At 43.5% G+C, this 16,369-nt stretch overlaps 1 protein-coding gene across 1 annotated transcript in view; it reads left to right on the top strand.

Moving 5' to 3' along the window:
• Positions 1 to 13,665, top strand: part of LOC120927333 (fatty acid-binding protein, heart-like) — a 40,057-nt gene extending 26,392 nt beyond the window's left edge. The window contains exons 3-4 of the mRNA XM_040337927.1: positions 5,858 to 5,959; positions 12,168 to 13,665. Of these exons, the coding sequence (XP_040193861.1) occupies positions 5,858 to 5,959; positions 12,168 to 12,218 (153 nt within the window). The 3' untranslated portion in view covers positions 12,219 to 13,665. The remainder of the gene's footprint in view (positions 1 to 5,857; positions 5,960 to 12,167) is intronic.
• Positions 13,666 to 16,369: the final 2,704 nt, after the last annotated feature.

Below are 16,369 nucleotides of genomic sequence, written 5' to 3'. Positions count from 1 at the left end.
TTAATCGAAACAATCAGCCAGCTAATCGATTATGAAAATAATCGTTGGTTGCAGCCCCGTGTGAAGTCATTGATCATCTTTCCCTATATCGGGGAACAGACGATCAATGACACTGCCACTGTGAAGGTGTGTTTACACACACCACTCCCTGTTCTTCAGCTCCTGTGACCTATCGCGGGACACCGGCAGCGATCGGGTGCCGCGGAGCTTCGGACCAGGTCGCATGCGCGACCCACGGCTGGGCTCTTAAAGGCAACGTACATGTACGTGCCTGTGCCATTCTGCCAACGTATATGTGCAGGAGGCGGTCCTTAAGTAGTTAAGAGCTCAGGCACTTTGAGGAAAAGAAAAATTATTGTGTTTCTCTGCAGTGGTCTATCATGCGCGCACACAGTCCAGAGTACAAGTTTGCAGGCCACTAAATTGTGGCCATGGGCTACTAAAGGGCTTATTTTTGCAAAGCGGTGATCTGGGGCCAAAAGTGGGCCAACAAAAGTATAAACAGATTGCAAGCAGGTGTGATGTTGAAACTATGCTCCTCCCTACACGCTTTGTCCTACAAGACGGGCATCTACTCCGATGCCTTGTAGAAGATGTTTCATAGGATGGGGACATTGTGGTGATGTCATAATGGCTGATCTTCTGTTCTTTCTGCATGTGATGTGGAATTATGCTGTACACTTCTATTCAGAATGAGGGAGCCATCTGGGATTTGAGCATTTTTTTTATAGAGTAATATAAAATCTGTCTAGTGAGGTCTAGGCTTCTGGTTAGTTGGTGGTTGGAGCTCTGGACTTGTTGGAACAGAAGGGAGTGAGTTTGATTATAATTGTGTCTTCAAGAGTGCAACACATATAAAGATTTAAAACAATAGGTTTACTTCCGTTTTAAACTAATACGGTATCTAATGCACGCAGAATGCACATGAAGGCAACTTGCATTTACCCATTGAGACAAGCCACAATGGAACTAAACTGGCATCTGAAATACACAAGGATGCCCTGGTTTTACATGCCAAAAGGTGAAGTTTAGCCAACTTCAGAATTCCCCTTTCTCTGCTGCATTCAAAGCAATACAAGTCTCAGCTGCTTCAGTTGGCATGCCTTACCCAATCTGAATTGTGTTCCGCAGGAACTGCAGATAGCCGATGTAGCACCCTGACGTTCAGGCATGGATGCTCCTCAAATTTACTTGGCAGGAGTAGCTATCCTGGTTTTAGGAGATCCATTCATTTCTCCTAAGTTTGGCCTTGTTGCAATTTTCTCTTCTACCACTAGGTGGCCGGGTACTTGGCGGTATTAAATATGAGACAAGCAACCCAAGGTCAGGTTTTGGGTATATGGGGTATCTCTTGAATCCCTTGGCCTGCTGGTAGAACCTATATATTTGGGTAGAGCCAGGTGATCTATGTTCTGTGCCACCTGGATGGCTGTCTGGATGTGTATCGTGTGCCCTGGGCTGATAGGCTGGAGATTTGGGCCTATCCTCAGGGTGTCTGGCTGCTAGGCTGTGTAAGGGCCTATCCAGAATCAAGAACAGTGCAGGGTTAGGTATTTCGGCTTGCAGTCCAACCAAAAGTGACAGTTCTGCCGAACAGAGAACCTGTCAGTGGTTGGAGGTAGCAGGAAAGCTGTCACCACTAAGGGACCAACCACCTTATTACCAGGGACCGCAGTGAGTAATTGAAGCAAGTATTGGAGCAGCATTCTCACGGTGAAAAATCGGATTCAGGCAGTGAATAAGTCAGGGACTCGACCAGTTAGGTGACGCTTGCAGAGCAACCTTGTGTGTCAAGCTAGGGACTGAGCAGGCCAGTGGGTTGAAGCATTGGGAGTGCCAAGCTTGGGACCCAGCAGAGAGGCCGGGGTGACACTTGAGCTCCTAATCTTCAGTGGTATCTTCCTCGAGGGATTTGGAGTCGGTGAATCAGAGGGTCTAGTGTGGGAGAAGCTGTAGTGAAGGTGGGAAAAAACTGTTAAATATATTAACGGTTTAAAGACTGTTGCCATAGACGGCATTCCCGCATGTGCAGATGTGGCTTCTTGCTGGAGGCCTTTCCCTGCATGGCTGTCCTCCTCCTACTGAAATCTGAGTCTGCTAATTGAACTTTCAAATACTCAAGGGTGTCCTGGCCCTAACCCTCTCCCCCCCCCCCCCCCACCCCCCCCCCCCCCCCCCCCCCCCCCCCCCATATAGAAAGGACTGTAAGAGAAATTAAACCTCTTTTGCATCCAAAAAGTGTCTTGCGCCCAATAACTTTATCCATCTTGCACCCACAATGCCTCGCAACCCACCATATACGGAAGGATGTTGGCTATCTCTGGCCCAGGTGGTTCTCATCAGACTGAAGGACCCTTGAGACCTTGCTACACCAATATAATGGCAGACTTGGGTAGCTTAAACAAGTAATTTATTAACCACTTAAGACCCGAACCTTTAGGCAGCTAAATGACCCGGCCAGGTTTTGCGATTCGGCACTGTGTCTCTTTAACAGACAATTGCGCGGTCGTGCGACGTGGCTCCCAAACAAAATTGGCGTCTTTTTTTTTTTCTTCCACAAATAGAGCTTTCTTTTGGTGGTATTTGATCACCTCTGCGGTTTTTATTTTTTGCGCTATAAACCAAAATAGAGCATCAATTTCGGGAAATTCAATATTTACTTTTTGCTATATCCCCCAAAAATAACTTTTTTTTTTTTTTTTTTTCCCTCAGTTTAGGCCGATATGTATTCTACCTATTTTTGGTAAAAAATCGCAATAAGCATTTATCGGTTGGTTTGCGCAAAATTTATAGCGTTTACAAAATAGGGGATAGTTTTATTATTTTTTTTACTACTAATGGTGGCGATCAGGTTTTTTTTTTTCGTGATTGTGACATGGCGGACACTTTGGACAATTTTAACACATTTTTGGGACCATTGTCATTTTCACAGCAAAAAATGCATTGTTTACTGTGAAAATACCAATTGCAGTTTGGGAGTTAAGCCCTTCAGCGCCCCCTTGTGGTTATGTATGACCTAATGTGTTTCTAACTGTAGGGGGGTGTGGCTGTAGGTGTGACGTCATCGATTGTGTATCCCTATAAAAGGATCACATGATCGATGACACCACCACAGTGAAGAATGGGGAAGCTGTGTTTACACACAGCTCTCCCCGTTCTTCTGCTCCGGGGACCGATCGCGGGACTCCAGTGGCGATCGGGTCCCAGAGCTTTGGCATGGGTCACGCGCCCGAGACCCACGGCTGGGCACTAGCACAGGACGTACCTGTACGTGCATGTGCCATTCTGCCGACGTAAATGTTCAGGAGGCGGTCCTTAAGTGGTTAAACTGGGTTAAATGCAGTATTTTTTAAAGCTACTGTCACTTTAGGCCTCATGTACACTGCTGCTGGTCAACAGCCGTTTAGGAGCAGGGGCATTTTTCACTGCTCAGGAACTCTCCTGTTATCTTATTAGTACATGTACACAGGGTCGTTTATGGGCAGTTGAGTTTAGAGGCATTTCAAGCACCAAATGCAGCAACCTGCGTATTCGTTTACAGGCGTTTTTGCCTATTTAAAGAAAAACACTTTTTTTTTGCCTCCAGCCAGTAAACTCCCCTGCCAAAACAGCCTGTGTGTGCATGGATGCATTGGATAAAATGCTGGGGTAGTTTACTGGTTTTCCAAAAACGGCTGCTGTAAAAGCATCCAGTGTCCATGAGGCCTAATGACTAAGCATTGTATAACAATGTGAAACGCGTCAGCTATATCATCCCACCGTTTGCTGTTTCTCGGTTTGTGCAGTGTTTTTTTACTGGATTAAAGGCTTTTGTTTTTTACATTTATCGGAGTGCAGCTGTCAATACCTTTTTGCTTCTATTTGTGCATGAGGCCTAATGGGCACCGCCTGTTAAACTTGCCCATTGAGTTCAATGGGAGCGCATTGCAAGCCAAAAGCTTGGCTCATTGTTGTGGTGCAAGATCATCCCACCACCCCTATCCCCAGACACTACCCTATGAAACATCCATGCTTTTGACTATTTCCACAGAACTCCAGCCTTAAAGGGTCACTAAAATCTTTTTTTTTTTTTTTTTTTTTTTTAGCTAAATAGCTTCCTTTTTTGCCATGATGTTGCTGTAATCCTTCTGTTATGAACACTTCCTGGTTGTCTGTTTCCTGATGAAAAAAGTTATGGGAGCTTTCTCTGTGGCATTAATCGAGGAGGTGTGATTACTGTGTGTCTTAAACCCCTCAGAACCAATCACTTTTGTTTTACAAACCATCACTGCCCTCTATTGGCTCTGTGTCTCTGTACTTCACAGAAGCATAAAACTAGATGCATAAACGAAACAAACTACAGGTACATTATATGATTGATTTTTATCTATTTTTAATACTTTTTAAAAGGAATCAGTTAACTGTATCTATACCCTGTAAACAGTCATTTCAGCAAAAAAAAATATCCTTTAAGCTTTAATAGTTGGCAAATCTGTCTACAGGAAGCCTGGCAGACAATCCATAGCCAAGTCGATACAATAATTGGCATCCAACTTGAGATAATGGATTAAATGCAGAGTTCCTGATTGGTCCACTGTATCGGGCCAGAATATATTTAACAGTATTCAGAACTCCTAAAGCCTCGTACAGTTTGCTTGTTGACAGACTGTCCTAAAATCTTACTGTTGGTATGCTCATTTTGACAATTGTTCAACTTTCAGCCAACAAATGTTGAATGACAGGCTAAGTTTTTGGCAGACAACTGCTTGACGTCATTTTATTTTTTTCATATGGTCAGTACACAAATCCATCACACAAGCCGAAAGTACAAACGCTCATGCTCGGAATCAATGCTCACCAAACACAAAATTAGCAGAGGGGGCCTTAAGGGTGGCACTCATGAGCTGAAATTCCTCATAGTACGTCACTACGTTCGTGTTTGGCGCAACAATTGCGTACTGTTGGTATGCAAGGCAAGATCCTGGCACATGCCCTTTTGACAAAAATCGGACGCTCGGTTGGCCTACAATCGTACCATGTATATGAGGCTCAAGTATACTGCAGTATGCATTATGTCTGTAGTTGCAGAACTATACAGGTGATTGTAGATTTCACAGGCCAGTTAAAGTTGAACTTCAGGGAGATGTGTTCTTGGGTGTGCCACGGGATCAGGGGAGAGAAGATGTCAGATGAGCCCAATCATCTGCCGAACTGTACATCGGCACTGTGAGAAGCATCGACTGCCTCAAGTGAGTGCGGGAGAGTGCTGTGCAGTACCCGGCTGAATGAGGAAACTGGAAAGGTGCTTTGTTAGAAGCTAGATTTGTTTATAAAAGGGCTTTATATGTTTGTTACTTTTAATCCGGACCCCCCCCCTATTCCTGTACTTTCAGAACTGCTTTTCTAGGGCTTGTTTGATAGCAGCCAGGACTGCTGCTCCTCTGAAAAGCAATTCAGACACAGATCTTTTTTCAAAGGCATTTGACAGACGGTAAAGAGGCATTATGTTGCCTCCTCACCACCTGTTTTAAGCCAGTAAATGCAGCATCACTATCACGACAGTGCAATGCACACAGTTGTTGTGCCATCTGCTGTGAATCACAGGCAAGGCAGACCTGATGGGGAACTATTCTTGGAGTTCTCCATCAGGCTTTGCCCACTGTCGGGTCAGTGTGATTTGCCTCATTGGTTGCTTGGACACCAGCAGCATTCATCTTGGTAACCATCAAAGTGCATGTGACTTGCATTCGCACAGACAAGTCATGCACCATGTTGGTGCTATTAAAGCATTTTAAAATATTTTATTGTATATCTAACACTAAATGAGATTCCCCATAACTACTTGTCTTCCTAATTTTTTTTTTTATTTTTTTTTAAGTCTTTGGTAACTATAGAAGACGGTAAACTGAAACAAGTTCAGAAATGGGATGGGAAAGAGACTACGCTAATACGAGAAGTAAATGATGACAAACTTGTCCTGGTAAGTGTATATATAAACATTTACATAAGTTCTTTAGTTCCGCCTACATTGCACAACACTAAGACTGACAACCATAGGCATTTGACAGTTTGACCTCTATGTCTGACTTTGAGTTGAGATTGCTTTGACTTTCCATTCACTTCAAACAATTACTCAGCTATGTTTGCTGAACTATCTTGTTCAAACCACTTTGCAATGTTAACCCTTATACAGACATGGAGCAGTACTGCATACTTTTGTTATGGGAGCATTAAGTGCCCTCTATTAAAAGGTGTGCAATAGAGATTGGATGTTATGCAAAGTAAAATTTAAAGAATTGTTTTGCTCTGCTAAAGATTAATGTATAACTTGTATGAATGTTTTTTTTTTTTTGTTTTTTTTGCAGTCTATGCCCCTGTTGGGGAGATTCACCCTCTCGCTTTGTCCTGCTAACTGTTAAGACCAATAATAAGATTCAAAATGTATGGGTTGTCCCCCCAGAACAGGGATAATCTTCCAATGGAGACAACCAGGGATTTCCTCACTTTGGAGGGATTCTCATTTCTGATTTCACTGTGGGACAGGAAATGAAGGGAAATCTCCCCAATGGGACACTGTTGGCAAAAAATTGGACAGGTTATAACCCTTCAATACTTAATCCTAAATGAGAACTTTTGCCTTCTACATTTTTGTGCTTCAGTGTTCATCAAGAGGTGCTGTACAAAAGGCATTGCAGACCAAATCACACTGCCCCCTCAGTCTTCCAGATCAGCCCTTGAGATATGGAGTTCCTCCCTCCAAACAGGAAACACATTGCCAATAGTTTCTTTGAGAGGCGGTCCCTGGTCAGTCTGGTTGTGTTCTCCATCCAGAGGAGACCTGTTGCCTGAGGGGACCACCAGAGGTTCCACCTCAAGGGCTGGCCACGGCATGTGTCTCGGGCTATAGCAGGTAGAAGGCAGTGTGGGTCTGAGCTGTGGAGGTAGGTGTCGCTACTACTTTCTAGGGTGGAGGTCGGGTTTGGGGCCACAAGCAACCCTCCTTTGCAGCAGGCGGAATGTGTCCTGGATCTAATCATCCAGGATCTGCTCATCCAGTCCCAGAGGAAGAAAAACCTATAACGGTTTCCTATGCGCCCATCTTTGTGATCAAAAAGCCTATGGGAAGTTTTGACTAGTAAATCCCCTAAATCATGTGATACAATACATTTTTGCATTACATTTATCTTTTCAGTCAGGAACTGTCATGGACCACTGACCATGAATCTCAGGGATGCCTATCTCCACATGCCCATATGAGAATTTGCCAGAGATGGAGGGGGGGTACCATTTCCAAAGCAGGTCTTCCTCTTGGGCCATCGTTGCAGAGGATATTTACCAAAGTCCTACCAGAAGCTCTGGCCCCTCTAGTAAAAGACCTGGCAGAAGCCTAACTATGGCTGGAGTTGTTGGGATGGATTTTAAACCTCCTGTATCCTACCTAGAACATGCAATTTCTGGGATCTGCTCAACTCCACAGAGCAGAAAACATCCCGAACTGTACAGAACCTCCCAATATTATCAGAGCTGGTGTTGGTTCTGGGTCTGACCTCAACAATGTCTGCAGTACAGTGGGCAAGTATCAAAGACCTCTACAAACCTCCCCTGAAAGCAAACAGAGATCTAGACAGGATATTTACTTCCAGCCTCTTTAAAGAGCTTCGCTGGTGGTGGGACCACACATCTGAACCAGGGTCTGGCATGGTCTTTCCTAACCACACAGAAGTTGACCATGGACATAAGCAGTTGGGGATAAGGAACACATCTAGCACTTCAGCCTGCTCAGGGGAAGTGGTCCCCGGAAAAAGCCCTGGCTTCTTCGAACTGGAGTGAGCTTATGGCAATACCCAAAGCCATAGAACAAGACCAGCTAAGAAGTCGGCACAACCTAATCTTGTCAAAGACACGGCAGTAGCCTATGTGAACTGGAGCAAGAGGCGCCCCGCCTTAATCTACGTCTCCAGCCAGATCTGTCAATGGACAGAAGGAAATCTACCTCGTGCAGGGAGAACGGTCCACCCAAATGGGGGGGGGGGGCTTTAGGTAGAAACTATCAAGTGACAGACTTCCTCAGCCACCAAGATGATGGAAATTGCAGCCCACTGGGGAATACCAAAAATAGATCTCTAATTGCTTAACCTGCAAGACTGGCCTCTGGGGATGGATGCACTTCAAAACCCTTGGGATTTCAATATGTGCTAGGCTTCTGAGCGCCAGAAATGATAACACCAGGGCCATCTACAGAAAGACCTGGAAAAAATTGTAACGGCTGGTGCACTGAGAATAACAGACGTTGGATACACTGACTATCCTAGAATTTCTACCGTAGGATGCTGATAAAGGTCTAGTGCTTGGTATGCTGAAGGTTCAGATGGCTTTTGGTGTACCGACACTACAAGACCCATTTTGAGCTTGTTTTTGCAGAGCGTTGGCTAAGTACAGACCACCCAAGACACTATGTCCCACTTGGGGATCTGTGGGTGGTACTGAGGGGTCATCAAAAGCTCCTTGAGCCTCTACAAGTAACATTGTTCAAACGGATTCAGGATTTAAACTGAAAGTGAACTGACTAATGGTAAAGAACAAGAACTAAGCCTTCTATATGTTGGATCCCTACTACAGTACCTCAATGTCAGAAATGAGTTCAGTGTATTACATTCGTCCTGTACACTGGAAAAACAAAAGGTAAACAAGCGTCCAAGAAGATGCTAGCCAGATGGATCAAGTCGGCTATACTAGGCTACGGAGTTAGGCAAGTAACACAGCCAAAAAAATCCAAGGACTCGTACAAGGGCTTCAGCAGACTCATGGGCGAAGAAGGCTGGAGCTACCCAGAAGCAAATTTGCAGGGCAGAAACTTGGTCAAGATTCTTCTTTTTTTTTTTTTTTTTCCAACCTTAGCCTGGATCTGATAGCAAAGACCAGGCTATTGGTAGGGAAGGCCTCCAAGCCATTGTCCCACCCTAGTCTGAGTACTTTATCCTCTTAAAGCGGAGGTTCACACAGTGAACCTCCTGCTTTTCAGAACCCTCAAATTCCCCCCCCCCCCCTCAGGTGCCAAATGTGACACCTTTCAGGGGGAGGGGGTGCAGATACCTGTGTAATACAGGTATTTTCACCCACTTCCGGGCATAGATATCCGCAGAATCTGCGGATAATCTATGCCACTTCCTCTCCCCCTGCTGTCGTTTGGGAGATTGACAGGAGGGACCATTTTGATTGCACTGCGCGACTCTCGCATGCGCAGTAGTAAACCGGGAAGTGAAACCGCAAGGCTTCATTTCCTAATTCACCTAGTGAAGATTGTGGCGGCAGCATCCGAGGAAGGCGTCTGCCTCGGGTGGTGACATTGCGGGTGTGCTGGACAGGTAAGTGTCAATATTTTAAAAGTCTGTAGCTGCTGGCTTTTTGTCCTTTTGTCCTTCTTTTTTTTTTTTTTTTTTTACCAAATATAGGTAGAAGAATACGTATCGGCCTAAACTGAGGAACATTTTTTTTTATATGTTTTTGGGGATATTTATTATAGCAAAAAGTAAAAAATGTTGAATTTTTTTTCAAAATTGTCGCTTTTTTTTTTTTTTTTATAGCGCAAAAAATGTCGCACAACCGCGCAATTGTCTGTTAAAGCGACGCAGTCCCGAACTGTAAAAACAGCAGCATTATGGTCCAGTCCTTAAGTGGTTAATATTCATACCAGACCCAAAGGGCCCAGTAATAAACTGGGGGGGCATGCCGCCCCCCCCCCCCCCATTGACTTGTATGTATTGCCGGGACCCAACAATTCATTATAGCCACAAGTAGTTTTAAATTACTTTTTTCCTTTTTTAGAAATGCCATTTTGTACAGAGATGTTCTAAACACAGGAAAAATGTGCCGCTTTACAGGCATACTATAGATACTAACTTGCATATTAACCTTTAAAATTAGCACTTTTTTTTCACATTCGTGTCCCATAGACTTTAACAGTGTTCGAACAAATCTTTTGCCTGTTGGCATGTTCTGCTGCGAACCAATCCCAGGGGTGTTCGGCTCATCCCTAGTTGCCTGACACTTTACGAAAATAAATCTTTGCATTCAAGAACAGAACTATGGGAGAGGGTTTAGGGCCCGGGACACCCTTTAGTAGTTGCAATGTCAATTGGCAGACTCTGACTTCTACAGGTTAGACGGCCATGCAGGGAAAGGCACCACATCTGCATGTGTAGGAGTGCTATCTCCTATGGCAACAATCTTGGAACGGTTCCGAACACAAATTGTAACGCACTCCTTTACTTTTATACAATCACTTCTTGTATATGCTCAGCCCACTGAGCTCCCAGTCTCCCACTATAGACTTGCTGCTTCACTGCCAATGAATTTAGTGAGCTCTTCTAATCTTAAGTATCTTCCTCAAGTGTTACCCCCAGTTCCCTGCTGGGTCCTTGGCTTGATACTACTTAAGCATCACCCCACTGGCTGGGTCCCTGGCTTGGCACCTGCTGAAGCTTCCTGATTCTTCACTATCCCTGGTTGGTGAGAATACTGCTCCAGTACTTCAGCTACTCACTGTGGTCCCTAGTAACAAGGCGGATGGTCCCTAAGTGACAACAGCTTCCCCCCTCTACTTCTCACCAGGACAGGTTCTCCGAACCCTCACTTCTGGTTGGACGGCAATCCCAATCCTACGCTGCTCTCTTGCTTCTGGATAGGCCCTCAGACAGCCTAGCAGCCAGATGTGCCCAGGATAGGCCCAAACTCTGGCCTAGCAGAACACATGTCCACCCAGACAGCTGTCTAGGTGGCACAGAACCCTGATCCCACCCAAATATATAGGCTCCCCCAGCAGACCAAGGGGCCAAGAAAACCCCTGCCCATTGGATGAGACACCCCATATAGTTGCTCATCTGTCCTTGCATCACCCTCATCTTATCAAATGTCACCAGTCACCCAGCGACAAAGGTGCAGGAATTCCAGGCTTGGGGTGAAATCCATTGATCCCTAACAATTGTCTAAGGCATGGGTGCTCAACCTGTGTCTCTCCAGCTGTTGCAGAACTGAGGCATTGCAAGGTGTTAGGATAATTCTCCCCCTGTGATCAGTCAAACTTCAAGTGTTTGAGAAGCAAGATAATTTATTTCAAATGTACCATAGAGATGGATGAGATCATCATGCTGAGAAGAAAGCAGAAGTCACATACAGACATGAGGTGTGTGACCTTCTTTATAGAGTCAACAGGAAAAATACCATTGGCTAAAAGATCACTGGTGGCTCATGATGCAAAAAAAGCTTGATTGCCAATCACAGTGCCTCTTTACAACTCTTAGCAAAGGTTTGTTATTTCCTTAAATCAACAATAGAATTAGACCAGTTAAAGCAACGTGTCTCTTAGAAACTGGACTCCATTTTACATTCTTATAAATAGTCACACAATGCACATAGAAAACTTTTCCAACACAAGACTAACAGTTACAAGCATGACTTCCAAAGGCATGACTGGACTCGTAGTAGTTTCGCAACAACTGGAGGGCCACAGGTTGAGCACCCATGGTCTAAGGCAGTGGTCATCAACCCTGCCCTACAGGGCCCACTAACAGACCAGGTTTTATGTATTACCATGGGGAGATGCAGTCTAGAATACTGCAATCACTGAGCAGCAAATGATATCACCTGTGATGTATTTGTTATCTTGCAAACCTGGCCTGTTAGTGGGCCCTGTAGGGCATGGTTGATGACCACTGGTCTAAGGCAACTATACCTGGCAGTAGGGTTGCCACCTCATTCCTTTAAAACAGAACACATATGAATTACACAGGTTCTGTGGCTGATTAAGGTGGTAATTGAACCCAAGTGGAGCCTTATCTAAATTAGCCTCAGAACCTGTGGAATTCATATGTGTTCTGTTTTAAAGGGATGAGGTGGCAACCCTACCTGGCAGGTAAATTTAGGAGCAACCCTGCCTAGCCATCGGGGTGCTACATCTCCTACTTGAATGCTTCTAAAAGGTTTACATTGTGGGAAAAAAGCAGTGTGTATGTTGTATCTCTATAGAAAAATGGGACATTGTCTGTTACAGGGTGGATGTGACCTAGGCCACTGCCTTTGACAAGTCCTATTCATATACTGTAAGTGAAATACTAAATATGTAGGTGGGTATTTACTGTATAACATGCTGCAAACCAAGCACTGAACACTTTTCCTTTGTGTCTTAACAGACTCTTACCCTGGGAGATATCGTCAGCACTCGTCACTATGAAAAAGCCTAAGAAGCTACATCACCCCAAGTTCAATGTCGTCTACAAGATGTCTTCTAACCGTTAATTATTTCACTACTTGTTTCCCCAATTGCCATCTGGGCTACAACATCAGTATTATGAATCCTTGAAAGTCTGATGCACTGACTTATTACTTGCTCTAATTTTATTTGTGCCGCAGTGCCAAAGATGTCTGTTTTGCAGTTTTTGTATTCTCATAGCTGACTACTTTTGGGGGGGGGGATGGGATGCAACTCTCTAACACCACTAAACCCATCACAAAGGGAAGAATTCACACTTGTTATACAGGGATGATCCTGTAGCATCACAGTATTTTGTATGCCATTCTCTTTTGCATTTTAGAGGTGTTTATTACCTGCCATTAATACATGGTGGAAGCAGGAAATGTGTGAACCCTGTTTAGTAATCCTTTCTGTTGCTCAGCTTAGAAAATGTAGTATTCAATTCACATCTGCACTTTTTAGGTGTGGTTCATTGAATGCATATTTGCATATGTTGGCATGTAACCTTTGGCATGCACATTAATCGGGCACCAAGCAAGACTTGCTAATGCACCATGCCACCAATGTTGAGGGGGTTGAAGCTGCATTGATGAGGCCCAAGTTTCATTAGGCGATTGCCTATGTTTTCATATATAGGATTTATACAATGTTCCAATCGGCTATTCTCTCCTACATTTTGTGTATGTATATAGGATTTGTACAAGAAGGCAAACAATCAGTTGGCTAGCTCTCATAATCTATATTAATATTGTAATTCACCTAATCTGGCTGGGTTACTGTATTCTGCACAGCACGTTGGCTCTCAGTGACTTGTCAAATAAGCCCCTTAACACCAAATATTCCCAAAACTCCAACATTCAGCAACATTATTTAGGGTTTGTGGCTGGGTACACTAGTCCATGAAACTTGAAACTTTTTAATAATACTATAAGAAGTGTTTGGATTATTACTTTGATTCGTCTAAACAGTATTTACTTTAAAAAAAGTAAAAGCCGATAACTTTGTATTATAAAAATGTAGCAGGCTGTGTACTGTACTAAACACACCAACATAAGTGTTAAAATATTCTATGTGCATATGTTTGTTGGCTACTACAGTGTTCATACTCCTAATTGGGCTAACTCTTGGTAAATACAAAAATATTAAATGTATACAATTCTTTAAAACTTGTGCATACAACATGGCTAAATGCTTCAAAAACTTGAGTGCCCTCATATCTTCTACTGGCTAATTAAACCATTCCTATAGATTGTTTAGAGTCAGAGGTAGCAAGCACTGAAACTTAGTTTATGGTTTCCTTGGTGGCCATATTGTAAAGAGACCTGCAAACACTTCTGTCAATGTTCATTATTGATTTGTCAAAACTATTGTATTCCTACACTGAATGTAGACAAAGGAATTCCATGCCAAATAAACTTCTGTTTTGCTAAACAAGATTTGCTTTACAGTAAATGTATTGTGTTTAATTCTCATGATTGTACAGTATAGTTATAATAATTCTTTGAACGCCTGTATACTGTTCAACAGATTCCCATCAACTTTAAAGCAGGGCTCAACAAAATCCGGGCACCAGGTGGCAATTGTGACCCACACCCGACGGTAATTGAGGCCGTGGCTTTGTGGCCTAGAAGGCCGCAAACCTGCGGCCTCAATTACCGGCCATCGCGGGCCCACTGCAATCGCGTGGCGGCGCACGGAGGCACAGGATCCTTTGTCTCTGTGTGCCCCCACCGCCGTGCTCGGTAATTTAGGCTGCGGCTTTGCAGCCTTGTGAAGGCACAAGCTTCCTTCTGTGACCTAGTGGCCGTTAACATTACAGCAGTTCTAATGTGTGTGTTTTTTACTGTTTTCACTGCCATCTCCTTCCCTCTAATTAGAACCCCCAAACATTATGTATATTTTTTATTCTAACACCCTAGTGAATAAAATGGCGTGCATTGCAATACTTTCTGTCACACCGTATTTGCGCAGCGGTCTTGCAAGCGCACTTTTTTGGGGGAAAATACACATTTTTTTATTAAAAAATAAGACGGTAAAGTTATCCCAATATTTTTTGTAATATTGTGAAATATGGTTACGCTGAGTAAATTGATACCCAACTTGTCACGCTTCAAAATTGTGTCCACTCGTGGAATGCCGACAAACTTTTACCGTTTAAAATCTCCATAGGCAACGTTTAAATTCTACAAGTTGCATGTTTTGAGTTGCAGAGGAGGTCTAGGGCTAGAATTGTTCGAACGATCGCGGCGATACCTCACATGTGTGGTTTGAATACCGTTTACATATGCGGGCACTACTCACGTATGTGTTCGCTCGTGCGGGCGCGGTTTCTGGCTCCTAACTTTTTTAGCTGGTTTCTAGATTCCAAGCAAATTTGTCAAACCCCGCTTTAAAGGTGTAGCGGGGAAGACTTTTTGTGAGGTGGTTGGCTTTTCTGCAACTTGGTCTTTTCTTTTACAATTTTAAACACGTTTGAGCAGTGCTGCATTCGAATGCAAAAGGTAGCATTGGACAACAACCAACTACAGTTCATGTTCTTCCATAGTGTCAGTGTGCTGGCCATCTTTGGCTTTAATAAGAAATTACTGAGGCAACCACTTGGAGAATGTGTATTTTAGACGTGCCTAGTTTTAGACAGACACGCTGTGTGTGTGTGTGTGTGTGTGTGTGTGTATATAGACCTTCAGGATGGCTTCACACTGACAGCCACTACCCTCCTGTGTGTGTGTCCAGCATTTGGCTTGTGGTTGCTGTCTGGAACCAATTTAACTTCATGCACAGGTTTAACAAGCAGCACTGCTTGTCCAAGGGAGTGTGTAATCATCCAGATAGCCACTGGAAGTGAACAGTCAGGGAAGCGGGGGGTTTATACAGGTAGTCAGTACCACCGTTGATCATGCAACTGCACCAGAAGCGTAGCCTGTAATGTACATGATATTGCAGGGACCCAGAGCCACTTGCCATAAGTGCAGGGTGTAGCTTCAACAGCTTCCAAGCAGTATGGAAGCATGCTAAAACCTTGGTGTCAGGACTCCCATCAATAGGATTTGAACAGCATTGAACACTCCATGACTAGAGCGGAGAAGAAACCAGTGATTAGAAATCGTAAAGTTAGTGATTTATTCAGTTTCACTACCTGGCTAATGTCATTTCAAACATTAGCCAAAAGTTTCAGACTTTATTGGCACCATGCTTTTTGCTGGGTCAAAAACTTATAAAGTAGAAAAAACAGAAGCAGGATGACAATCCTTTTATCTGCAGTTTCAGGAACAGTGCTCTATGGTAAGCATATTTTAATGAGTTGCTGTTCTTAAGGCAATTCATGTTCCCAGCATGGCCTGGTCATCTCCGCTGTTTAACTTCCTGGCTACTACTGGAGAAGACAGCTGTGTTTTGAGGTGTATGAGCAGCCTGTCCCCTGGGAGCAGAACAGGAAATGCACACAGCCAGGGGCCTGCATTGCTGAAAAAATATATATATTCAGTAACCTTCATATTGGCCACTTCTAGGAGGCTGTTGCTGGGGGGGAAAAAGTACAAATTTATCTTTAGTAAAAGTGCATTTATAGTTCAAACTTTTAAAATTGGTTGGCTGTCAAAATGATGGGAATACAGGAATGGGTTACAAAAATGAATAGGTCCATCCAGAAATATTTAGGAGTATACAATTTTTAGTGTTTTTTTTTTTTTTTTTTTTTTTTTTTTTTTTTCACTCTGTAAAACTGTTCTTAATCCAAGAACAAGTTGGGAAGCAGCTGTTCCATATTTCTCACACCCTTATAATTCCCCAGGTTAGATACCCCCAGAGAGCTAAAAAAAACTCATGCGCACGGTATATTAAAGTGCAGCTGTTGGCTATCTTTATCATGCAGATTCCTTTTTACTACATGGTTAAAAAAAAGTATCTTTCCATTCATTTTCTGAGTATATGGGTATTTGGACATTATACTAAATGTTTTATATACTTTTTTTTTTTTTTGGGGTGCAAACCTTGTGCCACCTAAAGGACTGGGCCTATTTTTTTTTTAAGATTTGTGTGTGTGTGTGTGTGTGTGTGTGTGTGTGTTTGGGGGTTTTAATTAAGATTTGGGGGTTTTAATTAAGATTTGTGTGTGTGTGTGTGTGTGTGTGTGTGTGTTTG

Source organism: Rana temporaria, chromosome 2 (genome assembly GCF_905171775.1).
Source record: "Rana temporaria chromosome 2, aRanTem1.1, whole genome shotgun sequence".
NCBI classification, from domain to species: domain Eukaryota; kingdom Metazoa; phylum Chordata; class Amphibia; order Anura; family Ranidae; genus Rana; species Rana temporaria.
The sequence above is the reverse complement of the archived record's forward strand: the minus strand, read 5'-3'. Positions and strand labels throughout refer to the sequence as shown.